This window comes from Poecilia formosa, unplaced genomic scaffold, assembly GCF_000485575.1.
Source record: "Poecilia formosa unplaced genomic scaffold, Poecilia_formosa-5.1.2 Scaffold296, whole genome shotgun sequence".
NCBI classification, from domain to species: Eukaryota; Metazoa; Chordata; class Actinopteri; order Cyprinodontiformes; family Poeciliidae; genus Poecilia; species Poecilia formosa.
The window spans coordinates 193,694-220,194 of NW_006800235.1; the positions used below are offsets into that span (position 1 = coordinate 193,694).

At 37.7% G+C, this 26,501-nt stretch overlaps 1 protein-coding gene across 1 annotated transcript in view; it reads right to left on the reverse strand.

The window, feature by feature from the left end:
* The window catches only part of LOC103151906 (pro-neuregulin-3, membrane-bound isoform-like), a 133,783-nt gene that overhangs the window by 75,823 nt on the left and 31,459 nt on the right, over positions 1–26,501 (reverse strand). Inside the window, exons 4-5 of the mRNA XM_016681832.1 lie at positions 20,107–20,180; positions 14,071–14,073 (exon numbers count right to left, since the gene is read on the reverse strand). Of these exons, the coding sequence (XP_016537318.1) occupies positions 14,071–14,073; positions 20,107–20,180 (77 nt within the window). The remainder of the gene's footprint in view (positions 1–14,070; positions 14,074–20,106; positions 20,181–26,501) is intronic.

The window sequence follows — 26,501 nt, forward strand, 5'->3', positions numbered from 1 at the left end:
TTTTCATTGTAAAGTGCCTCAAGATGTCATCTGTTATAATTGAATTGGTGTTTTTTTGTTTTTCTGCTCTGTTTTCTCAAACTCACAGTCGGTCATGGGAGGTGGCTGCTGGTTCTGAGCCAGGTTCTGCTTCTGGTTCTAGTTCTGATTCTGCAGGAAGTTTCTTCTTCTAGGGTGACTGTGGCTGTGAGGGTAGAGTAGTCGTCTTGCAATCGGAAGGTTGTAGGTTTGATTCCAGTTTTCTCCTGCCACATGTCGATGCGCCCTTGGGCAAGGCACTTAACCTCAAAATGCCTACCGATCTGTGTATTGGTGTATAAATGTGAGTGCGAATGGGTGAATGTGACTAGTGTAAAGCGCTTTGAGTGGTCAAAATGACTGGAAAAGCGCTATACAAGTTCAGTCCATTTACCATTTCCTGTTAACGGGGAGTTCTTTCCCTCCACTATTGCTACGTAATCCAAGTGAGGGATTAAAATCAACAAGGTGATACTGTTGCTCGGCGGAGTGAAAGCTGCAACTCCATGACTGGGTGCAATCTGCTGGGTTTCCTTTAGATGGAAACTTTTTAATTAATTTGAATAATAAACTGAACTTAACTGAGTTTGATAACTGGGATAAATTGGAATGAATGTTGACTGAATGGAAATGACTTTTCATTGTAAAGTGCCTCAAGATGTCATCTGTTATAATTGAATTGGTGTTATATAAATAAACTGAATTGAATCGATTGAAGATGGTGATAAGAAGTTTGCTGTAATGGGATTAGACATGGAGCCAAAAAGTTTAGACTGTAAATTCTGAGCAGAGATGTACAAAGCTTGGTAATATCAAGTTTTCCATTTTGTCTTATGTCTAAATCATTTGTTTCCATTTAATACAGAAATAATTTAAGCTCATTAGGAAATCAGATTCATTACTGTGCAGTTTTGCATAATGTGATGTTTTTAGGAATAATCTTAAAGTTTTAGTTTTATTTTCAACAAAAAAAGAAAATCTTTTCATAATTTCTTGTAAAGTGTGGAAATAAAATTATGACTCCTCAAAAATTAGGATTTTAGCTCATCTTCACTTTGGAAGCAGTTCAGCTGGCGTCTCAGTCTCAGTAGATTCTGTAGACTGCTTTCCAATCTTTACGTTTGCTGCTGGTCCTTCTGTTTTCAGCTCATGCAGTGGCTGAAAATAAAATCATCATCCCTCCTTATCAATCCCTCTAGGGACCAATCAGCTGGCAGTGCTGGCTTATTATCAGCCCGATCAGCAGCTCACTTTGGCAGGAATACACCTTTTACCTGCTTCTCATTAGACTTAGTTTGTCCTTCCTATTATGGTAACTATTCAGAATTTCTGCTGGCTCAGTTGTAGAGGCAGGAAGTAGTTTATGTAATGTAGAAGTGGAACAGCTATCAAGTTGTCATTTTTCACATTGTGAAACTGAAGGAAATGATTTAAGATTTGTCCGAATATAATTTCAAAAACAAAACTTACCGCTGTAAAGACACTTCATGTGATTTTCTGGGTTTTAAAGCTGGAAACAATCAGAGTTTGATTCCACTTCTGCTTAATCTGTCACAATTTTACTGTATTTTGTAACATCTTATGTCCAGTAGTCAACTTTCTTAATTATCCAACTATAAAATTATCATTACTATGCATAAAAAAAATCTTCATGACAGAAAACCCAGAACTGCTTCCTCTGACCGACCAGCAGCGCTGACCTTTAAGAAACAAATATTTCATGTTTACGTCATAGTGACAAAAACTCCTTCCACTGTACTTTCAGTCCATCATGTTAGAATTATGTTTGTTATCATTCTTACATTTGTAATTTTATGTTAGTAGTTGTTTTTCCATTTAGAAGTTTAGTGTTCAAATTTGGTGAAACTGGAGACACAATTAAATTTTCCTTAATCTCAAGCATGTGTTTACAGATGGTGACTTAGATCTTCCTGGCATACTCCTGAGCTGTAAACCTATCTGTGTGTTAATTAAATTTCTGTGTCCCCCTTCTTTGTTTCTGAATTCACATCCTACTGTGAAGATAGGATGTGGGGTTTCACCCCTCCATTCCTTTTCACACCCTTCTTGCTAATAAAAGGAGACAAACAAACTGAAGGTTTTCAGAACACATGGTGAGCGGCTTGGAGAAGCAGTTCACTGTGTCTTCTCCTTCTGCAGAAGTTTGGTTGAAAATTCATATACGTTGTCTGTGGTTCTTTCTTTTTTATGTAGGTTTGAGAAAATACCTATCACATCACATAAAACTTCAGTAAAATCCAAAAACGTTTGTATTTGTAATGTGACAAAATGTTAAAAAATGTTTAAGGAGGTATCAACACTTTTGCATGGCACAGCAGTAACACAACGCAGAAAAGCTGAAAAAATAAACAGAACCAGACATATTAATACTCACATCATAACATGTATTAATATGGCGGATTTCAAAGACTTTAGCCAAAATGTAAAATGGATTCTGAAAAAGCCTGGCTAAAACGATGCAAGGTCAAGAACTGAGCCATGGTTGCCTTTGAAGACGATGCTGAATGAGGAGCTGTGTGGATGCCGAGTCGCTGGCAAGCTTTCCAATGATAAATGAGTGAGAAGAGGAGGAAGCTGGAATGAGTAACATTTCCCATGAGGAAGAGAAGGAAGAGAAAGAGGCTGGACATGACAAAAGAGACTTTGGGTAGTTTTGGTAAGTGATACAGAGAGTTTTAGTGCTGAGGGTACAGAGAAGTGACATGGAGAGAGGATATAGAGGAGGAGAGTGAGGAAGAAGAGCGGGATGGAGAGAGACAGAGGTTACCAGATGAGTCAGGAGGGCAGGGTACATGTCATCCGCTTAACTCTCTGGAAGTTCATGGTTGTCATCCCTTGAGCTTCAGTCTGTCTATCCTCTCCTTCACTCTGTATTGTATGACTCTCTCCATCTCTCCCAAAAACAGGAAAACAAAAACTGAATTGTCAACAATCCAACTATAAGGATAATGTTTATACTTTCTTACACTCGTTCATTCACGAAGAAAGTGATCTCTAGCATGTTGTGTGTGGTAGAAGGAAAGTTTTACATACTTTCAAACTTTACTCTTAAAGTAAAATTCTACTACATATCTTAGTAAATGTTCTGGATACTTAAGGTTTACAGTACTGTCTACCTCAGTTATGATGGAGGGTCTAAATGTCAGGTCTGGCTTAGCTAGCAGTCCAGGCTAGACACAGTTAGCCTTAGCATGTGACCAACATGGTAAATGCTTTTATTCTGTGATGACCAATCAGCTACACAGCATAGGTAAGCTAAAACCTTCACATGATGAACCGAAGAAACTTTCTGCACTCTCAAATCAGCCAGAGAACAAACATCACATAACGATAAACTTAAGTCTTAAAGCGACACAGAAAACCTCTTCAGCACCCAATGAGATCCTCCATGTTCTGGCTGGTTTCTATTGCCATCCTGCTGGACTGGTCTGGTTTGAACACTAAACAAAATTCACTGGAAATAAAAGATTGATCCACACTTGTTAAATCTGCTTTCCACTGACCCAGAATATGAACATATTATTTCAGCTCCCTATTAGTGATACAATAACAGAATTTTAAGGTGTTTATTCATGTGTTCTCTTTAAGTCAACCAGCATTATCTGTGTAGAAAAATGAACAGAACTTTCAGCACAGGAAACACGCCCGCCTGGGTTTTCTCCCACAGACTCTTGTCTCCTGTAGACCAATGAAACTTATAATGGAGCATTTCTACATCTGTGTTCATTAATTATCATATAAAGTAGGAGAAGATTGTTAAAGAACCTGGGGATATCTGGAGTTACTTTCAGTTCTCAAGAACAAGTGTTTCTTTTATTGCAGTTCAGCTTAAAAACACCACATGACCTGCGCACTGATCCCTGATTAATTTATCTTTTCTCTGTGCTTTAATGACCACAAGAGAAATATCTGGGAAAAGAAAAAAGCCAAGGATTATGTCTTCATATACCCAGAGATTCATCTTTAATAAGGATGAACTGAGGGGGAGGCAAACGTATAGAATAATGAGCTTGTTTGTACAAAAAAGGAAAAGAAGAAAGTAAGACATAAAAATATCATAAATATGTGGAAGTTAACAAGAATACAGTAGCAAAAAATAATATGGTGGTTATTATTTGCAGTAAGTTAGTATGTGAGGGGAAAATCATTTAAACAAATTTAACCTTCATGCTCTGTGGCCAATTAGGCAGAAATGTACATTTCAGCAGTTCGGTTTGTGTTCAGTACCTGGAGTCAAACCCTCCATCTTATATGTAAATGTAATGATGAAACATTCTAACATTAGTTTAAATCTACAGATGTAAAGTCAAACTTTGCATGATTTTGTAAATTATGATAATTTAATGCAAAGTTGGTATTTTTAATGGACTTTTAATGCAACTTTTAGAGCAACTTTGCCTTAAAAGTGTCATTATTTACCGAATGACACTTCATGACAACTGTCATAAACATTCATAAAGACTTCTTTATGTTCATGCCAGGTGTTATGTCATGTTTATGACAGTGTCATGTCAGTCTTATGCACACCCCTTCAAATAAAGTGTTACCAATTCTTCCTCAGTTTAGGGTCAGCAATGATCATTTTGTAAAATGCTGACTGTGTAAACACGGCAATAAGATAACTGCAATATTTACTAACTTGGATTTTCTTTTTACATTTTACATGTTCAGATTATTTAATCAGATCAATCGTGATGAATCGATTACTGAAATAATTGTCAGCTCATTTTAATAATCAATTAATCACTACAGACTCAAAAAATGGCTGATAGAACCACATAAACTGCACAACAACATTTTGCATTTAAGATTTAAGATAACCACTTGTCAATGCAATGTTCTACCAAACCTCCATCAGTGGTAATGGTTAGACTTCACCTGGTTCAAATTTTCTAAAGCAAATCTCCAAAGTAGTATTTTTTGTGATCCAGTTATTCATTGGTTAAGAAATAATCCCCCTAAACCTTACTAATGTGAAGTGAAGCAGAAAGGCTGAGAGTCTCACATGTTCATGGTTTAAAAGTTTTTTTTTTGTTTTTTTTTTTTGTTTTTGTTTTTTTGCTGCAGATGCATCTATTGCTACCAATAATCAAATGTTCCCTAAAGGAAATAAAAAGTTCATTTTTGTATTTAACAAAGGAACTTAATTATTTGTTTGTTCGTATTTGTTTGTATTTATGTGTTTCTCATATTGTATCAAATATGCTCAAGTGGTTTAATAAAATTCCTTCAGAATTCTTTTCATCAAAATACTGTCAGAATAATCAATTAATGGCCAGAATAGAAAAACTGATTACTAAAATAATCATTTGTTTAGTAATGTTTGTTCCCTCCTTTGTTGTTTTTTTTTTGTTATTTCCGTGTTCCACTCTCGTTGGTCTGTGGTAGTTTTTGTGTTTTAGTTCTCCTCCCTCTGTGTACAGTTTATTTATTGTCTCCTTCCCTCATCTCGGCTGTTCAGCGTTCCCCCGACTACTCATCTAGTTTCCAAGTCACTAATCCCAACTCCTGAGTATTTAAGCTCCCTGGTTTTTTTGTTTCACTGGTTTCTTTGTTTCACTGCTGGTTCCTTTCTTCACGCTCACCTTGGTTTTATGACCTGACCTCCTCATAGTCACACTTTAAGTCTCTCACTGTCTGTAATGCAAGTCATATTTCTTCATAGCTTATTGTGTAAACAGATTTAGCAAATTCTGGAGAAAAAAATTGTTCAAAACACAAACTATTCTTTAAAGAGATAATTCTCACTGTTTGCTAAGAAAAACAGAATTATAATTTATTCTTTTTTTCTTCAATGGACATGTTTGTACATTAACAAGAAAATAATTCTGAATCGCAGTGGAGATAAAAAACAGAGATTCTTTTCCTGACAGAAAATAATGTCCATTAGTTTCAGATAGAGCATTAAAAAGCCATTTTGATTAGGTAATTTCCAGTTTCTCTTTTGCTCATGTCCAACTTCTCCATAACAGAGGTCTGCAGGCCATTAACATTATTTCTACTTCCATTCATGGCACTTTGTCTCAGTAGGTTAGCATTTTGTGGCCAGCAGGAGGGCAGCTGGTGGCTGCACTTACACATCCACCTTCTGCTTAACTCCACCCACCTGCCTTAACAGTAACAAAGGAACATTAATTATGAGTGTAAGGTTACTACGGCTGTTTAAAATTCTCTTTGTTTGATGGAGCGGTGTCCAAACTTCTTGCCACCTGCTTCCAATTGTTAAGTTGCAAGTACAAGCAGCCCACAAAAATGATACTTTCTTTAAAACTGAAAATACAAAATTGGATTTTATTTTTAACTGGTTTTCCAACTTAAGTAAGCCATATTTTATTTTATTCTTATTTATTATCTCCAAAATAATTCATGTTTTTATTTTCTATATTTGGCATATCTTTTTTTCTAATCTATTCTACACATTCATTTATTGCTGTATGTTGCTGTATGTTTGTGGTCCCATGAAATTAAAATGCAGCAAAAACAAGATCAATAAAAGACAAATACTTTGTGTTATATTTAAAATTTTCTTCTTCAAAAATATTTCGGTTTGTGTCCATCTGCATTGACTTTAACTGCTATTCTGGGCCAAACAATTTAGAGACCCACAATAGTTTGAAGGCAGCTCTCAAGACACTCATGTCAAAGAAGTGATAAATACATGTATATACTTGTCCTCATGCTTTGGATGTAACCCACTAATGCATTATAGGACTGTAAAATGAGTCTTTTTGCTATGAAAATGTCCCGCAATTTGTGAGGCTGTCCAAGATGGCATTGTGGTTGTGGTTTAGGTTCACACCTGCAGAGGTCTGACCTACCTAACCTGTCCTTTGGATCAATTGGATGAAGTAGAAGACAGCAAGACAATTTCAAGTATTTCTACAAGGTACTCAATTTTCTGGCTTCGTTTAATCATGTCTGATGATGTGATTACAAAAGTGATTGAAATAGAGTGGAATATAAGATATGTGCAGAAAGGAGCCAACTGTGTGCAACATATCATTTATGCTTCACCTCCAGCAGCTGCAGCCTGCAGGAATAGCAGCCATTGTGAACCTGTTGAATGACATGTTGGTGATTCCTGAATGCAAATGAACAAGAGTGTCAGCGGTGTTCCATTTGGGGGGGAACATAAAATTGGACCACAGGCAGTCAATGAAGCACACCTGCAGCTAATTAACCTATGCCTACATGTTAGGAGTTCAATGGTAGCTGGCAGGTAAGAGGTATTTGTAGCAAAGTGTTAACGCCCCACTGTGCTGCTGCAGCTGAGGGGCTTTGATAGTAGACAACTGGCAAGCTTCTTTTTTTTTCTGATATAAAATTTTGATTATTTAGTTGACACTGGACAGTGTTGGGGGCAAAAAATTCTGAAAAGTACAATAAATCTGTAAAAGGGCAAATATTTTTTTCCAGCAGTTATGTTTAAAAACAGCCAAAAATAGAAATGTTGTCATTGCTTGTGGTTTTAATAAAAGAACATTTACACTGATGCTTAAGGCATTATGGTCTGTTATAGTTTAGAGGGCCTTCCTATTTAAATTCAGTCGTGCTATTGTTATGTAATTGTTGGCTGCAACAGCAAACCTTTGGAATGATACTAAATGTGATCTAGATTTTATTTATAGACTGTAATAACAGACTGTAAACACAACAGATCTGAAACGGAGAGTCTTTTCATCTGATTTTAAAAGGATTAGCTGCACCTTTTCTTCAAAAGGAAAGTTTGACCATGGCTGCGTCCATCCAGGGCACTGCAGCTGGAACGTGTCTCTACACAGCAGAGCAGCAGAGACACCAAGGAATGTGTAAAACACAAAATCTCAATCCAGGATTCCAAAACTTCATGTTCTCTCAGACGGTTAAGCATTACGAAGCCTCATAAAAATCGTAGTAGCTCAGTTTCTCCTTGGAATTTAAATTTACCCTTAATGAAACAGACAGGCTGTCTCAGTGCGTTTACGTCCGGCTGGTGGATGTGCCTCGCCAGAGTACGTCAGCATACAAACTCCTCTGGAACAGTGACACAGCTTCCCGTCTCTCGGGACTCTGCACTGCAATTCCCAGCACAGCGTGGCGATGTCGGAATGCCGAAGGTAGCCGTGAAAAATGCAAAACTGGAGACCACAGGCCATCCGTGAACACACACACAGCCAAACACACACAGCAGGAGTCCTGCCAGCATTACTTTAAATGATTCAAATGAAGCTTTCAACAAAGATGACAAAACATGTGGAGGTAACATGTTGTTCCTTGAGGTTAATATCAAAATGTCTAACCTTGAATTGTAGCTTAAAAGGTAGAAAGTTGGTGTATTATCAAAGGGAACCTGTTTTATCCGGAGGAGTTTTAAACTAAATAATTGAAGCTTTTATTGAGAAAGATGCTGATGTTTTCTCCGAGTGCTTTAATATTTACAGCATAAAAAATGGAATAAATATTTTTTATTCATTAGAGGAAAATGTTTTCTTGCTAAGTAAGAAGTCTGGACACCCTGCCCCCGAGCAGTCAGCATTAGCCCCTTTGTCTTCAGTGAGGAGCTTCTGACTTCAGCCTGAGGAAAGTTTCCCTCTCTTCACTTTCAGCTGTGAGATGTTTGAGGGTTTTTTACATGAACATCCCATTTCAAATCCACAATAGTAAATATAAAGGGGAATTCTCTGGGCTTTGACTTTGCCTTGAACTTTTATTAATGAAAACTTGTATTAGACTTCATTCAGTCTTTAAAGCAGAAGGAGAACTAGTCAGAGCAACAGTCACATGGAACTCTAAGTTTTAACATTTAGTTTGTTTTCACACTGTCAGGTGATTTGATTTGGGACCAAAATTTCAACATTTGTTCCATTTTCAGCTGCTGAGGTTCATTTTCACTGCACTCATACAGTGGCAGCACCAGGGGGTTGCTAGGGGGTGCTATAGCTCCCCCTGGAAAAGTCATAGCACCCCCAGAAAATATTAGATAAAAAATGTTTTAATCTGATTTAACATTACTTGTATGTAGTTGTTGCAGCATTTTCATCAAGACACAAAAATAAATTATTATATACCGAGTTAAAAACAACAACAACAAAAAACACCCATCCCACAAGAGGATTTGAACTTTGTTTACGCTTATTATCATTTCCAGGAAACAATTGACCCCCATGCAGCCGTGGAGCAATGCTCCCCCAATCATTCCAGGGTATTTGTCAGCAACTGACCAATCCGTGGTCGCAATTTCTCAGTTAATGCAGATCCTTATTGAGATGAAATGACTTTGACGATATTGACAGTGTTTATCATAGCAAACTACCATAGTAGTAAGAAGGTAACTGGTAGTAAGCACAACATTTTTTTATCATAATAGTAATAGTCAAATCAAGCCCTGTAGCGGTTAAATAGGCAATTAAATGAACATAAGTTAATTTAAAAAAAATAAATAAAAAACAAACATGACAATATGACGCTTTGCACCTGACGTCACTCTCTCCACCACGACAGATGTCCAAACCTATGCTCTCCTGTGTAAAGCCTGTCAAAATACATACACGTGGTATCCTAATATTGCTTTTATTTAGTTGATTTTGCAGTAAAATGGTCACAATGTATGACCATACTAATGCGTGTGTTAGGGAAAAACAGATCCATCACAGCTCCCTCAGTAAAATGCTTAGCTCCCCCTTAGCACCTACAGAAAAACATTTCTGGAGCCGCCACTGCAACCAAACCAACTGAAAAACCTGTTCCTACCCCTCGCCTGTGGGGGCACTGTACCAAGAACCACTAAAGGAGACAACACAACAAACTCCATCCATCCACCCATCCATCCATTTTCTGTACACCCTTGTCCCTTAGTGGGGCTGGGAGGGTTGCTGGTGCCTCTCCAGCTAATGTTCCAGGTGAGAGGCAGGGTCACCCTGGACAGGTCACCAGTCTGTCACAGGGCAACACAGAGACAAACAGGACAAACAACCATGCACAGCTAGCGACAATTTGAAGAGGCCAATTAACCTGACAGTCATGTTTTTGGACTGTGGGAGGAAGCCGGAGAACCTGGAGAGAACCCACGCATGCACAGGGAGAACCAAATAACTCTAAAAGAAACTCTAAAACAGTGAGCACAGCTTTCATCTCTCCATCACTTGTAAACAAAAATGGAGTGGCATCAGATTTTAGCGGTAGTAAGATTTCTCTGTTTTTGGTAAAAGACCATGAGTCATTTCTCCCGCTAGCGCTAGACTCACATGTTTGTTTTAGCTGTATTTACCCAGAATTCCCTGTGCAGTAGTCTGTTTACTGCTCCTGGTCTGTTTGGCTTTCACATACGCATCCAAATCACACCAGATTTGAAGCCTCGGTTCAGACTTCAACTGAACCGAGACCGAGGTTTTTAGGAATTTGCTTTTTTGTCCACATCAGAGTTTGATTATGCATTCACACCTCAATAAATGGACTTTCTCGTCAAAGGAAACAGCTGGATTAAAGCAGACTGGACTGGGCTGGTGTAGATGTACCCTGAATCTGCCCTGGCTCATGAGGCCAACAATCGTCTCTCTATGTTGTGCTGAAAAACTAAAGACGGGACACTTTCTTTGATTTGCTAAAAGTAAATGGAATATTGTCCCTACTGTACAAATGCTCTCAACATAAAGGTGGGAATTTTCTAATAATACAAACCCACAATATGATATGAGTTACAGTAACATTTCCTTTCCCTGCGGGGTTCACAAAGTATTCTTCCCTGGATTGAACTGAACTGTGTTCCTGTACACAGCGTAAGCTGCTGTTTACTGAAGAGCTCAGACCGAATAGCTCATATCTGAAACTCTAATCCACTTCCCACAACTGGAGTGTCTGCTATACAACTCTGTGACATGACTAAGAGTGTACAAATGTTTGTGTCCACTCTATATGCTGAAGATCTATGCTTCATACACCAGTTTGAACTCATGGCTTTTTCATCGACTGCTTTTTTTTTCTCTCCAAACACCCACACCATCTATTAAGCCTTACCTCCTTGTGACATTATGTGAACAAATGTCTGATGCCATATTGATTGGCTAATTTTCTGCAGGTCAGGAAGTGCTGCAGAGCATCGCCTCTGACACTCAGAGGTGCTTCTTGTTTTGCCCGGGGATATTTCAGCTTACACAGCTTCTTTTTTTAATAACGAAACCACAGAACAAAAATGTGCATGTGTGATGAAAGCTGTAAAAGAACCACTAACAGAATGCTGAACGGAGCTCATGTTGAACTGTTATTATCTCTACAGTTATGGAGGCATGAAACCTTAACCACTATCATATTTTATCCCTCCTTATCTCATGGATTCACGCATGTTGCACAGTGTAAAAGACAGCCTCTTGCTCAAAACTGGACTTGCATGATTACTTTAATATTACATTCGACATGCAATTCATGCAACCTGTGGAATGAAAATCTTAAATATAGCGTGAACTAAATTTGCCTTCCAATTTAAAGCTCGAACCCTTTTTCCTGGTCTACAGGGAGTGAAGCAGTGCAGACACTTCAAAAAGAGCAGACACTGATTCTGAGTCTGTCTCTGCATCATAAAGACACTCCGTCTCGGCTCTGAGACCTTCAATTCCAAGGGGTTGAATATATTTTTCCAATGTGGGTGAGACAATGATTGCACAAGGGTCCTGTGAGATGATGAAAACAGTAAAGAAAGATCACAAAGTGAGGTGAAGGAGAGAGGAACCGCTAATCAAAGAGAATATGAGTCAGAGCTCAGTCTCATCTTGAATACTGTATTATCGTGTGAAAGTTCTTCAGTTGGTTAAACAAACCAGCAATATTGCAGTTTGAACAACGCAGAGCTGCTGACAACAAAAGATTGAAGTTGTTTGCACTGTGAAAAGCTTTGACGTAGAGCATATAGAGATGACATCAAACGCTTCTGCTGAACCTTTGATGTATACAAGGAAAGCCCGACTAAACCTCTGATCTCTGACGGCGAAGGTGACGAGTCATGTTCTGCCTCTGCAGGTTTCAGAGGTAAACGGACCAGAGTCGGTACTGTCTGCTCTGAGTCAGCGCTCAGCATGAGGTTAAAATCAGTCTTTTCAGAACAAATTAGGTTTCCTCCAACAGGCAACACCTAAGAGTGTTTAAACTATAATCAACAAAAAAATTTATAAAAATTCACCTACACCAAGTTTTACAGACAGAACTACAAAGGAGGATTAGCATTACTGAAACAAAGGAAATTATTCTGACTTTAATCTTACAATTGACATTTTTCTTAGAATTCTGATTTTAGCCTAGCGCCAAAAAAAATGTTTTTTTTAATTGCTGTGTTCCCAATAAGCAAATTTATTTTAGAAAATGTCAGATTGCACAACTATATGGTGAATGGAAATGCATCTTTTCCCAAGTGTGTGTTCTGATTCAGTTCAAGAAGTTCATGGCTCAGTCTGCTCCTGGGATTTGGAGTACAGATTCAGGAAGAGAAGGAGAAGAATACTTCCCAATGCAGATCCCCCACCTTCAACTAGACCTGTCACAATGACTCACTTTGTTGGACAATAAATTGTCCTGAAATTTATTACAATTAATGATAATATTGTTGTTTTAAGACCATTTTCAAGTAACATAATGGTAAAAGCATAAAAAAGCAAGAACATATTCTCAAAGATTAAAAAACTTCAAATTCTAATGAACATGTAACACTGGAACTAGAATACATTTTAAATATCAAAAACACATAAACAAAACAGAAACAACAAATAAAATGAATTAAGAAGTGTCTGTATATTAAAGAAGGGCTGGTTATGACCAAAACACCAGACTGAAAACGTTCATCATCCAGGTTCTGGGAGAAAGAGAGAGAAAAGAGGAAAAAAATGATAAATCATGCAAGTGGAAATGATTTGAGTTTATAATGGGATTAATTGGTTAATTGATTATTACTGGCCTCCATTAAGCATCTCAGACTTCTCATATTTTTGCTGCAAATGTCTGACTTTATAATATAATCAGGAAAACGTACAAGTTCTTTTTTCTCATGAGAATGAATTACAAAACACCTGATTTAATATTGTAAATTTTACAATATTAAAATGTAAAATTTACATGAATCCATTTCCATGTATTAATTTTCATGTTGCAAATGTACAACTTTCTGTAATAAGAGTATCAAGATTTTTCAAATATGTGAATATTAATGGCAATCTAAAAATTTCTGGGGTTATTTTTTGTTTGTTTTTTTTGGTGGAAATGTTCTCCTCTGTGGTCAATTATTATTTTTTGCCTTTATCCACAATGGCCCTTATACTCCATTGTATACTCCAACTCACTTTTCTTTCTATCTCGCTATATCTATTTTTGCTTGACTTAACATTCTCGAGCCTTTTTCTGCTCATCTTTTATTCAGCGTTGCTTTGATGATTGGAAAGCAGAGTTTTTCAAAAAATAGCTGCAGAATTGCTGAAGTGCGAAAAATTCCTTTCAGTGGTTATTTTGTCAGGGGAAATAATATTTCTTCCTTTTTTTATTCCTGGATGTTGTTGTATTAGTCCAGCTATGGCAGGCCTGATGCCCCCAGAGAACCTGAGGCAGTGTGATAACCTCTCTCTGAAGACGTGGCTACCTTCATCCTGCCTCCCAGGAGACCACAGCGTGCCAGAAGTACTTGGCAGAGATCGTTTGCCCTACCGCTGAACTTTTTTTCTTGGCTGGCACAATCCAAAATCGAGTCAGTTTGAGGGCCGCATCTCTTTGTGTTTTGGAGATGACTTGGACAGAGAATTGGAGGGATGAGGACAAAATGTGTTTTGACGACAGGATGGCATGTAGGAGGTTAGTGGGAGACGGACGCAGGGCGAGAAGGCTGTCTGAAGGGAAAGAGAGGAACGGTGATATCAACACTGAGGTGAGCTGGACCAGGAGACACAGAGGTAACCCAGGAAATTAGGATCTGATTAACTGTCAGCAAAGTCAGGGAGAGGGATGCTGTGACAAGATTATCTGAGGGGCGAGGAAAGAAGAGGAGTGCAGTCTACCACTCTTCTTTGCCAACTTTGCACTTACCAACTTTTTGGAAGCAGCAGGTGGTTGAATAAAGAAGGGAAGAAAAAAAATAAGAGACAGGAAAAGAAAAAAGATGTTACTGGAAAAAAGAGGCAGCAAGTTTGCACAGAAAGCTGACATCTGAAAAAAACAGTCCTTTGCAAAAGTATGCATATTAACTTTGTCACATCTGGTTTTAGTACAAGCAAAAACGCTGATGTATGTTGTTTAGGTTTTAATGAGACCAGTGAACAGACAGGAGCACTTAACTGTGAGACGGCAGAAAAAATATATTTCTGTGATATAATAAGCAATATGAAAATTCCCATTTTTTTGGTAAATAGATTAACCTCAGACTGGATGGTATGTGTTTTGAATAGAGTTGACTGTTATGTGTTTGTAAATATTATAAGATGTTTAACTGGTGGAAGGTGTTGTGACGTTTAAAGAGAGTCCAAAGTGTAGGGAAATATATAAACTACATGACATCGGTAAGTATCGGTTATTGGCCATAACAGCAGTATTCATTTCAGTTGTCAGCCCAAATTTTCATATCAGTGCATCCCTAATTCTAACATGAAAATGCATTCTAAACTATTTCAGTGTCGCCCTTGCTGTGTGTTCAGGGTTCAGTTCTGCTGGAAGGTGAACAAACACATTCAAGTCTTTTGAAACATCCAAGTTTTTTTTTTTTTCGAGTATTGATCATCTTCAGCTGTGTCCATTTCCCTTCACTTCTGACCAGCTCCTCTGTCCCTGCTGGAGACAGCGTGCCCACATGGGAGCAGTGTATTCAGATTTCTGTATTGAGGGAAAAATGTTGAATCTTGGGTCTCATCTGACAAGTCCATTAATTCTTTAAACCTTTTTTTTTCAGACTTTCTCGCCACTCTTCCACATCGACTAGGTCTGTGAAGTGTGCAGCTAACAGTAGTCTTGTCACAAGATTTTCCCATCTGATCTGAAGCTCCTCTGAAGCTACCACGGGCCTCATGGCTGCTTCTCTGGGGAATGTTCTTCCTTCCTGCCATGTCAGCCATGGTTTGCTACTTTTGCAGTAGGATCTTTCTCTTTCCGTTTCCAGGTGATGGATGGAACAGCACTCTGTGAGATATTCAAAGCTTGGGTTGCTGTTTTAAACTTTCTTTCTGACAAGTTTGTTGTTAGTCTTGAGTGATGTTGCTGTTGTTTTAAGATGTTTGTTCTGGATTTCAGTGGCAGTGTTTCCATTAACGTCTTTTATGTGCAATTTAAAATATCATGTTAGAAAAGATTGATGGAAATGGCAAAATAAAAATAAATAAATAAAACATTGGCAATTTCACAAAAACGTTTTCAAGCTAGCTTGAGGTGGTTTTTGGTTTTTCTGGAAAAAGAGCTCATCCACCAAAGGGTGGTGAGGCTGTGCCTTACCAGGGGCACCAAACTCAGGTCTGAGCTTGTCCATTTTTCTGAGATGTGTGGTCCATGGCAGTTTCCAATGTCTTCTTCCTGTTTATTACAGCCAAGTTGCGTCCTCATGACCACATTACGCTTTGTGTAGCCTGGTTGATTCACCCCAAGTCAATACATGGAAACACGGCTAATTCACTTTATTTCCTTCTTTGAAAAATTTGCTCAAAATTCACAACTGTTGGATGGAAGCATCGTATTTAAATTTGATGTCTGGAAACGTCTCTTCTCTACTCCCCTCACTTGTCCAAAATGACCAAGAAAATCTTTTTTTTCTTATTTTTATTTAGGTTGTGTCCAGTTTGACACTGGATAGAAAACCGTTTTTGGGTTCATTTATTTGAAAAAATGTTGGCTGTGTGCCCTCCTCCTTCATTTGCTCATTGTGAAGTTGTGACAGTTTTCTATGTTCTCCAGTGAAGCACTGAGGCCTTCATGGAACAGTTTGATTTATACTGAGGTTAACATTCACAGTTACACGACTTCTGTAAGTCATTTACTGCTTTGGGTTTCTAATTAGGGGTATAAGATTAAAAGTGGTTAGGATAAAGATGGATCCACAGTTTTCAGATGTTTAATCCTAAACAAATATGCAAACTATCATTTTCTCCCCTCTCTACTACTTTTTGATAAAGTAGATAACTGAAGATTCTGGTTGTGAATAGATCAATAGGATGCAATAAGAACAGCTTCAGTTTTTAATCAGCATTCTGTTTGGATCGGCTGATGATGATGCAACAGCTGCAGAGCGGTCTTCCTTTACCGTCTTTTACCTAGCAGGCCCTTCTTTAACTCTGCTTTTCAGGCCCCGAGTGGCTGAGGAATGACTTTGCAAGTTTGAACAATTTATATGGAAATCCGACTGAAAAAGTCCTCAGGTTTGGGATCCCCAGAAACGATTACCATGTTAGGCAAGAAAACCAATTTAAGGTAATGGTAAAGATGTGGTTAGTCTTTTTTTCCTTCTCCCTCTGGAGTTATAGGTCTTCTAAAAAGTTTTAAAAGGTGGACTTGTTTTGTGAATTGCAGAAATAACTACTTTTTTCTCCCTTTAATTTGCAAGACCAGGTAAAAGAAATCCTCCCGTCCAAAGCTGGAAGACACTTCCCACTACAGCTCTGTCTTTATACCAGTGACTGAAGAAGACTCACAGATCTTTTTTACACTGTAAGCTTACAGTACTTTTGAAAAGTATTCAGATAACTCAAATGTTTGAAATTGTGGTGCATTACAATCATACACCACAATTTTATTATTTTATGCACTAGATCAACCCAACGTAGCAAAAAAATGTGAAGGAAATGGTTTTCATTTTTGGACAAAACCATCAAAAACATGCTATGCATTTATATATGCCTACATTTTACTCAAATACCCTTAAATAATATGCAAAGTGCTGCACATGGTTCCACTGAGCTCATGCGTCAGAATGGCCCACTTAAAGTCCAGGCCTAAGTCCCATCAATCAATTGTATGGTCGATTGATGGTGACTCATGGATGAGTTTCTCTCTTGCTGAGACATCTGGCCTCTAATCCTGAAAATGTCCTTCAGGTGATAGAAGGCCGACTTTGTGACTGTCTTTATGTGGCTCTGAAGGTTCAGGTCAGAGGTCATCACTACTCCCAGGTTTCGGGGCTGATTGCTGGTTTTTAGTTGTAATAACTGAAGCTGTGTGTTGACTCTTGATCTATAACTCTATAGATCTCAAGGTCCAAAGATAATAACTTCATTTTTATTTCTGTTCAGCTGGAGAAAGTTTTGGCCCATCCACACATTTATCTGTTCTAATCATCTCTTCAGTGATTGGATGGTTCGGAGTCAAGTGATGACCTTGTAATGTACAGCTGTGTATTATTTGCATAGTTAAGGTAGTTTGTCTTACTTCCTGTTATAACCTGAGCTGGTGTGAGTATGTAGATATTAAATAAGAGGCTCTAGGACTGAACCTTGGGGTACCTCATATGTGACTTGAAAGGTTTTTGACAAAACTTAAAAATAGCTTTTCAGAAAAGTTATTGATCCAATATGACTCATCTTGACCTATTTTGCAAGGAAGTGTACGGGGAAAAAAGTGATTCTGAAACTAATAGAAATGTATCCCAAAATACTTTCACCTGTAATTACAGCAGAAGATGCCTGCATTGAATATGGCAGCACTGAATGAAAATAAATGCCATACTTTTTAGATTCTGAGTCATAAAAAGGTTTATGCTTTACAGGTAAAAAAAAATAAAAAAAATGTTTTGGGATCTCACATAAAACTCCATTAAAATACAGTAAAGTTTGTGATAGTAGCATGACAAAATATGAAAGAAAATTTAAAAACATTCTGACCAATGAGGAAGGTAACACATCTTCATCACCTACATACACAGGCCAGTCGGTTGCTACACAAACAGAAAATGATGGGTGTCACTTGAGTGGATACCACCATTGCTCTAGGAAGCAATTACATTAATACTTTGAGTTGAATTAAAAACCTCATTGCAGCAGCTTCATTTAATGATCTGGAAAGTAAAGGATATTAGCAAATACCCAGTGATAACACTGGCAATGCATTTGCCACATCTAATTTACGCGTCCCGTTTATGGCACATTGTCCTTTCCAATCAAGTGTTAAATAGAAAAATTAAATTTGAATATTAGAGCTCTTAGGGGGCTTTTGACATTGGGCAAATACAAAGTGCCTGAAGTATCACATTGTCATTTTAATGCTGAACAGTGTTATTATGGCATTGTTGAATCCCATGGAATCCCATGAATAAGACATTGTATTGCCACAACATGGGCAGGTTGAAGAAAGATTGATTTTCTTTTAAATGAGCCTGGAAGACCTAAGAAATTCATATAACATTGATAAAGGGCAGGATTTTGAGAAATCTGTGTTCATCTCTGCGCTCTGTGATATTGAGAAAACCATGTTTTACAGAAGATAAAGCAAGAGGAAAGTGACCTTCATCTTAATAGCAGAAAATAGTTGGAAAAGAGATGAAAAAAAGCCAATAACCAGATAGAAACTCTCAGTTTTTAAAATGATGGGTGAGGAACAGACTTGCTCATACTCGCTTGGAACCATTGATAACTGCTTGCAGTTCTAGATGATTTTTACACCAGAATAAGGCATTGAGCTTATACATGGTTTTTACACAAGAATCTTTTCCAAAATCAATATGAAAAGTTGAGATTTGCATTTGTATTCATCCCCCTTTAATCCGTGACCTCTAAATAAAATCCAGTACAACTAACTGCCTTCAGGACTTCAACTAACTCACGTATGTATGATTTAATCTCAGTATAAATCCAGCTTCACTGTAAGGATTAGTGGGAAAACTGTATGATGAAGACCCAGGGAAACAGCAGTCATCCCTGACCTGTCCTGTTGTGGCACATCAGGCCAACGATGGCTTAGTGATGGAGTTTGAAGCAGAGTTAAGTTGTAAAACAACATCTGAAGCTGTGGAGATGTCAACTTTGTAAAATCCATCATTTGAAAATGGAAAGAGTGCAGCAGACCCGAGATAAAGTTCAGATTTATGGCAAGCCACCGTCATAACCCTACTCTATGTGGCAGAGTGGAAAAAAGACAGTTTTTGTTGAAAGAAAGCAACGAGTAGTCCTATTTACAGCAAACAAGTGAAGAAGATGCTCTAGTCAGTTGAGACCAAAGTTTTTATGTGTACTTAAAACTAACACTGGATAGCACCATGGAAACAACATTTCTATGGAGAAACATGGTCGCGGCATCAGCATGATATGTGGACAGATTTCTTTCTGAACGGAGTGGATGGAAAGGAGGGGCAATACTGGAATAAACTGAATGTAAGGCCACAAAAGATTTTACAGTGGTGGAGGAGAGGAACCGTCAAGGAGCACAGCTGTGGATCTTATGCTGAAGTTTGTTGAGGCAGGACTGATTCCTGGACTATCAGTGGATAGTTTCATCTGAAGAAGCCATGACAAATAACTAAAGCATATTCATCTGGTAAAATGGTTCAGTCAAAACCTAAGACCTAAATCCAGTTGAAAATTGATGTTCACAGACTATCTCCATCAAATCTGACAGCTAATTTTGTAAAGATGGATGGGCATAAAGAGACACACCTAAACTCTTTTAGATATTTATTTTCCTTAAACTTCACAAACATGCACTTCCGTCAAATAAAATCCCAGCAAAAACAAACAAAACTTAAAGTTTGTGGTTGTAAGTGCTACTAAATCTGAAAAAGTTGAATATGTCTGACTCTGAGCTCCCATTAAAGAAAAATAACTTCCTGACTTGTTTGCTGCCGAGATGACTCATTGCTTTTAGAATAAATATCATACGCATTTGCCTATATGCAAAAAGATTTAACAGTGAAGGCAGTTTGATATCAAACACATTTCTATTTATACCATCTGACTAAGTGCTTCCGTAATAGCTGTCAAGCTGCTTTTGCATGGCAGAAGTGAGAAGTCAGTGGTTTCGGGGTTTTCAAACATGTCAGCGCAGAATTGCGAGCATTTAAATTTTTTCAGTTGCCCTATATAGTTTTATTTTTCTGCTTCTGTTTGTTTAGATGTTTAAATTATGTGTTGATGCAGAGAAAACACAGAAGCCTCTTACTGGGGTCTGACAGGATGGAGTCCGTCTTGGGCAGGAACTGGTCACACCGGATTCCTTGGTAGCCTTCACGACACCTGGTGGACAAAAAAAAAACAGTTTCTCTTTGAGACTGGAAAATCTCCACAAAACCTTCCTCAGAGTGTTTTCTGACAAAGCAGTGGAGGTTTTTTTAGAGACAAACAGACAAGGCAGGTATAGATAAATACAGAGAAGCAAGCAGTCTTTCAGGGCACCAAACTTAACAGGAGGAGGTTGTCGTCGGTCAGTGAATCTTAAATCCAAACACCTTGTTCAGGAGAGAAATTCAGTTCAATGACGTATATGATCACAAAGGGAAAACACAAGTTATTGCAGGCCAGAGTCTTTGAAGGGCAACGATGGTTTTAGCTGTGTCCTCTCTAAAGATGTTCTCTTGACACTTTTATTGAATTGTGTTGTGAAGCAGATGTTCAGGGTTGTCCATAATGGTTTTTATTTCATACAGAAACCCTTTTTCAATTTTTGATTCTAAATTGAAAACAACTGAACAAAAAGTATACAGACCTTTCTCTTTCAAACAAGAACATATTTTGTATTTTTAACAGACATAATATCCTTTAAAATCAGACAATTTTTTTTATGATAGCAAGATGCTACGCCTGTATTACTTTTCTAGCTCTGGCAGTTAAACGTTCCCACAGGAGAGGAAGTTGCCTCCTCATCAAGCTGATTACAGAAGATTTGCAACATCATCTTTCTGGAAGCACTGAAGGTCCTACTAAGTTTCTTCAAGAAATATAGTCAGACTTATTTCAGTTTCTACTGAAAGACATAATCATGTCTCTTTCACTTTCTAGATGAAATAAATGTTCCAACATGAAGTCATTAAGCAGTAACACCAGCTCTGCCTCCTCAGCCTCTAGTACATCTCTGGTACAACCAGCATGTACAGAATCCACAGAGTTTGTTGTAGTGGAAGTCTGAGACGAACACAGTGAGAGGACAGACCCCGGTGGGGCTCGGGTGCTGCTGGCCACCGGGTCGGACACATGACCCTTCAGTTTCATAACCTTTAGTCTCGTTCAACTCAGTGATGCTGAATCTGCATCGAAGAGATTTAACCCCTCCAAATGTACGTCAATAAATAAGGGCACATTCTGAGGGTTTTCAACAGTCCTCTGAATTTGAGTGGCAAATTAAGAAGCAAAGAATAACCATTAAGTAGCTAATGAGTTCTGAAATGTACGCAGTCTGCCCTTCAGAAAATGTCTCTGAAAAAGCGTGTTCTTTAATAAATGTCAGCTCAATAAATATCTCCTGATCAACATATAGAAGCCTGAGTGAGGAACAGGAACACGGCGCAGGTTTAAACAAAGTTCGCCGTGAAGCCTCGGCTTGTTTGCATATCGGTCGTTGCCTCTGGCTGTTTGAACCTTCGCCTTCCCGTCTCCTTGCTGTGGAAGCTGCAGGTCTCACGTATGGAAATGGACTTAATATGCAGTCTGCTCTGTTTTACTAAGTCTCAGATCTTACCTCTGCTCAAACTGTTTCTTTATTTCACCTCTTCATTTCTTTTGGCTTCACAAACACGTCTAGATTCAACTGCACTGCATTTCAACAAAATACAATGTGGCTTTATTTTACCAGATAAAGAAAGAGAAGACGTACGTCTGCCCTGACAAGACCCTCAAACACTTAGAGATTCATTTAAGAAAACAACAAACACTTTGAATTTGATATTTCTTTCAGAATGGTAATGACAACCTTTTTGTGATCCATCCATGGCGAGTGACTTTTAATCACATCAGCTCCAGCTGGCGAAGAAACATGAACACAGATGAAAGGATATTTGGAGAGACACAAGCTGATAACAAAAGCTGTGACTTTAAATCTGAGTCCAAACAATAGCCATAGAAAAGATCCTTATCTCATAGAACGTTAATGCAAAATGCAAAGATAGAATGCTAATCGATCACGAAATCCCTGCAAGAGGAGGGGCGACACCATCAAAGTGTAAAAGTAAGGCATTTAGAATCCACTAGTCATAAGAAACAAGCTCTCACTATAAATACATTTTATTTTAGGTCAGCGGGGTGGAGAGCAGGTGAGCAACATGATGAGGACTCAAAGAAAAAAAAAAAATCTGTGCAAGCCAAAATTTAAGATTTAAATTCAAAGATTATTTTATAAAAACTCAATAACTCTACATGTGAAACCCCCCAAAAAACTAATTGTATTATTAAACCCCTGAAGTCCCAGCACTAGCTTGTAATTACAGGTTAGCAGTATAGATTTTAAGTTAGATATTTACATGCAATGTATAAAAACAAACTTTTTCCTCACTGACTGACATGAAATCAGACCAAAATCTTTGTTTTTTTTTTCCTTAGTAAATTAGGATCGCCAACATTTTAATTAAAGTTTTTTCTGCTTCACTGCCAGAGACACAAAATAAAGGAGCAGAATCTCGTTATAAAGTGAAGTAGTATTTTTGTTATGAGATTCAAAATGAGATATTAAAATACATTCCTCTGACAGATTACAACTTCTCACTCCTTCTAGATTACAAACATCCAACAAAGTACTGCCGTTCTGTTACGGCTTTTCTTGTTTAGACAAGAACATTTTTTTGGTTAATCTGTTAAAACCAGAAAGTTTGTAATTATAACAACATACTGGTGATGCTTCCCTATTAATGCCATAAAACAGAGACAGATAATTTTTTATACTATCTTCAAAACCAGAAATTACAATCATACTTAGAACACTTTAAACAGTTGATGTTGACCATTTGCTTTGTGAGCTTTCTAATGATCTGAATTTTGCTGTGATGGCATAGTTACTTTGAAAAAGTAACTTTAATCAGATTACTGATTACTCCTTGAAAAAGTAATTTAGTTACTTTATTGATTACGTGATGTGGAAAGTAACTAAGTTAGATTACAAATGTCTTTATTAGTTACTTTCCGAAACTGCTAACAACCCTCCACCACGTCAAGATAAAAATGACATTGAGTTTTGCCAATACTTACGCAACTGCAAGTTATTTTATAATCATAAGATCAGCCATGTATCTCCACTTATAAAGCTGAACATAATCTTATAATAAGGGGAGATAGTTCAATGGTTGCAACCGTCCAACCCCCCACCCCCAAAAAACAAAAAACATTTATTCATATTTTTGTTCTTGTGTGTTCCACTACTGTCTGGAAAACTCTGAAAAGGATTTTAGAGTCTCGCTGTTTGCAGTTTTCTGGAACAGCAAATATATTAACTTGACAAAGTCACAGCAGGACGAATGTGGGAAATGATGGACAGGGAGAGTCTGACTGAAACTACCTGGATGTCAGTCAAACTCTGGGGCTGATTATGAGTCTCTGCTTATTTCCAATCCCAAATATGCAACTTGAAGTTCAAAACGAGCTCAAAAAACCACAACCTGCGACTCATTAAATTTGCAAGCAACTTTAGAAAAGTCACTTACAAAAATCAGACTTGGCACCTCAGACAGAAACTCAAAGTTCCCGTTTTTCCAGGAACAAAATGAACGTCTCCCCCCTCCCTCCATTGCGTTTGTTTCTGTGGCGATGTGCCATCAGCTGCTGATAACTGTCACATAGAAACGACGGTCACTCCCCAAGATGCACAGAGGAAATTAAATTATATTAAAGTGACAAAAGTTGTAATGCAGTGATTTGGATAAGTAACTTTAATATGAAATTACTCATTACAGAAAAAAGTGGCTCGATTAGAATAAGGTGTTAGAGTAACTTGTCGCTGACATCACTGATCGGAGGATCCTGAAGGAAACATCTGTCTCTGATATCTGGGTACCTGGGAAACACAGCAGAACACACCAGCAATTCCACTTCCCAGCTGCTTTGGAAAAGACGACTTTCAAGGGGCCTAGTCCAAGCCTGCACTTAAGCCAATTTAATGTGTTAGAGTCTATGAATGCTCAAAAGTGCTCCAATGATTAATGGGACAGAACTCCTTCACATTCAACACCCCTAGTTATCACCAATGGTGCTGTCCCCAGTTATTAGGTTTATTGAGCAATTACTTTTTCACACTGGGCCAGGTTCATCTGAATGACTTTCATCTTTTATTTATTTATTTTTTGATCATTAAAATATTTAAGCTAGACTATAGAAAGTAATACCAGAATAAATCTGGTATAATCTGGTAAAATCTCGGCATAGTGTTTGCAAAGAGGACATAGATATTGGTCGGGTGGATTTGGTGGAGACACACACCTGCCCTGCACAGGGTGATGGTTTGAGCATTTAAAAGGTGGTTGTCATTTTGTTGTTCTTCACTAAACAATTGCTGTCATTCATTTTCATCTCACCGTTCCTAGCAGATGGAGACTCTACATTATAGATGTTAAGAGCAGGCTCCTGTTTTACATGTTTTCCGTTGAAACCAGGATGTCACTTCGTAGCAGTCAGGTAATACAGAGTGTTAGCTGACATTAGTTTCCTAAAGGCACCAGCCCACATTAAATTCACAATAGAACGAGTCAGATTTCAAGAAGAATGCTAAACACCCACTATGGTGACCCAGGGGGATGAACTGACTGCTTTCCTTACTGCATAAAAAGTTTTTCTTTGTCACATCCATCAGGCCACATCACCTGGCTGACAGATGATATCAACCATGCTGCTAAAAAAACCTGAAAAAAAATCTTACAATTTGTCAGAATGTCTGCATAGCCTCCCCCAAACCAAGGTAGTTGATTTCAGCTGTTAGAGGCTCAATATGTGCAGGAGCAGGAACTTCACATAAACACAAAGCTCTATTGCGTCATAGACACGACTAAATTAAATTTAGCCTTTGCTTGAAGTTCAGTAGATTTCTAGACAGTGAACTCCTGACTATTAAAAGTTCTACTTCACATGCTACTGGCCAATGTTTGGACAGCAGCCAGTCCAGGAGCGTCGTCCATTTGCCTCAGCACTCATTGGTTTTACACCCAGAGCGAAAGACAAACCAGACTGTAGATGTTAGCTTCTTCAGAAGAGCTTAGATGGTTTCTACAAGACAATGAATTAATAACAATATACATTACAATAAACATGTCACCAATTTTATACATACTGTACAACACGTTGGTGCAGTTAATAGCTGTTTTTAAAGTGCTCTATTACTAAATTGACATCAATATCAATAGATAAAACATCTGATAAAATTTTCAAGAATTTCACCAGTCCAAGTTTCCACTGTTTGTATTAAATTATATGGACAGTGTCTGTATAATTTGGTGTTCGAACACCAAGGCATATTTGTGTTTAAACAGTTAAATAGGCTGTTACAATGGTGGGTCTTCATGGTCTCTAAACCTTTTTATTACACCAAGTCTACTGCAACTTTTTACATTAATATGTTTATTGACAAAGATTAGAAAAAATAATGAAGTGTTGGTGTGAAGGATTACATTTGCTAGCTCTGCACTTTTTAATGATCACTAGTATCTTTAACTTTAAACTGAACAAAAATACCAAGCATCCACGGGGAGATTACGCAAATCCAAACAAACTATCCTCAGTCTGGACTCAATCCCGGGACCCTCTGGTACTAATAACTGCACCATCATAATTCTAACTACTAGGCAAGCATATTCTTCTTATTGTATGACCTTAAACACCAATAAAGTCCTAATTCTAGTATTATCATGACTGTTATTTTGTCCAACAAACTCTTCTTTCTGAAATTTCTTTTCACACATTTCACACACTTAGTATTCCTAATGGAAAGGCACAGAAGGGGGAAAAACTATTCTCAAAGTTAAGAAATGAAAAGCTGATAATAGGTGAGAGTCTGTTGAAGGGTATGAAAGAGTTGCACAGTCTCTAATTAGCAGCACAGTCATTAATTAAAGACGAACAGAATTAGAACGCCCAGGGAGGAACGTGTCTGAGCAAAAGGTTAAATGTGAATCTTCTTCAAACCTACCAAGCGGAAGCTAAATATAGCCCTAGTGTGTGCACACACATGCACATGCACACACACACACACACACACACACACCCATACACATGCACACACCTGTTTGTCAGTGAGTGTATCTGATCATAATAATATCAATTTAAATTTGATTATGATTTTATTTATGTTTAAGCTTTTTCAGAAAGCCAAAAACTGTTAAATTTGTATTAAAATGAGGAACTAAATTCAAATGTTCATTTCCATCAACATATTTAATGCAATACTTCAAAATGCGCTTGCATCAACATAAAAAATGTAAGAATGCTTCTGATGTAACTTTTCAGCACATTGTCAGGCTAAAGGGTGGATATATTTTATGGCTTTTTACCAGATTATTTGGCAAAATTTCTTAAAGCAATGATTACACATGATGTATGCATCAGTAGGAAACCTGACAGCATGCATTCATTATTTCTATTTTCTAAAAT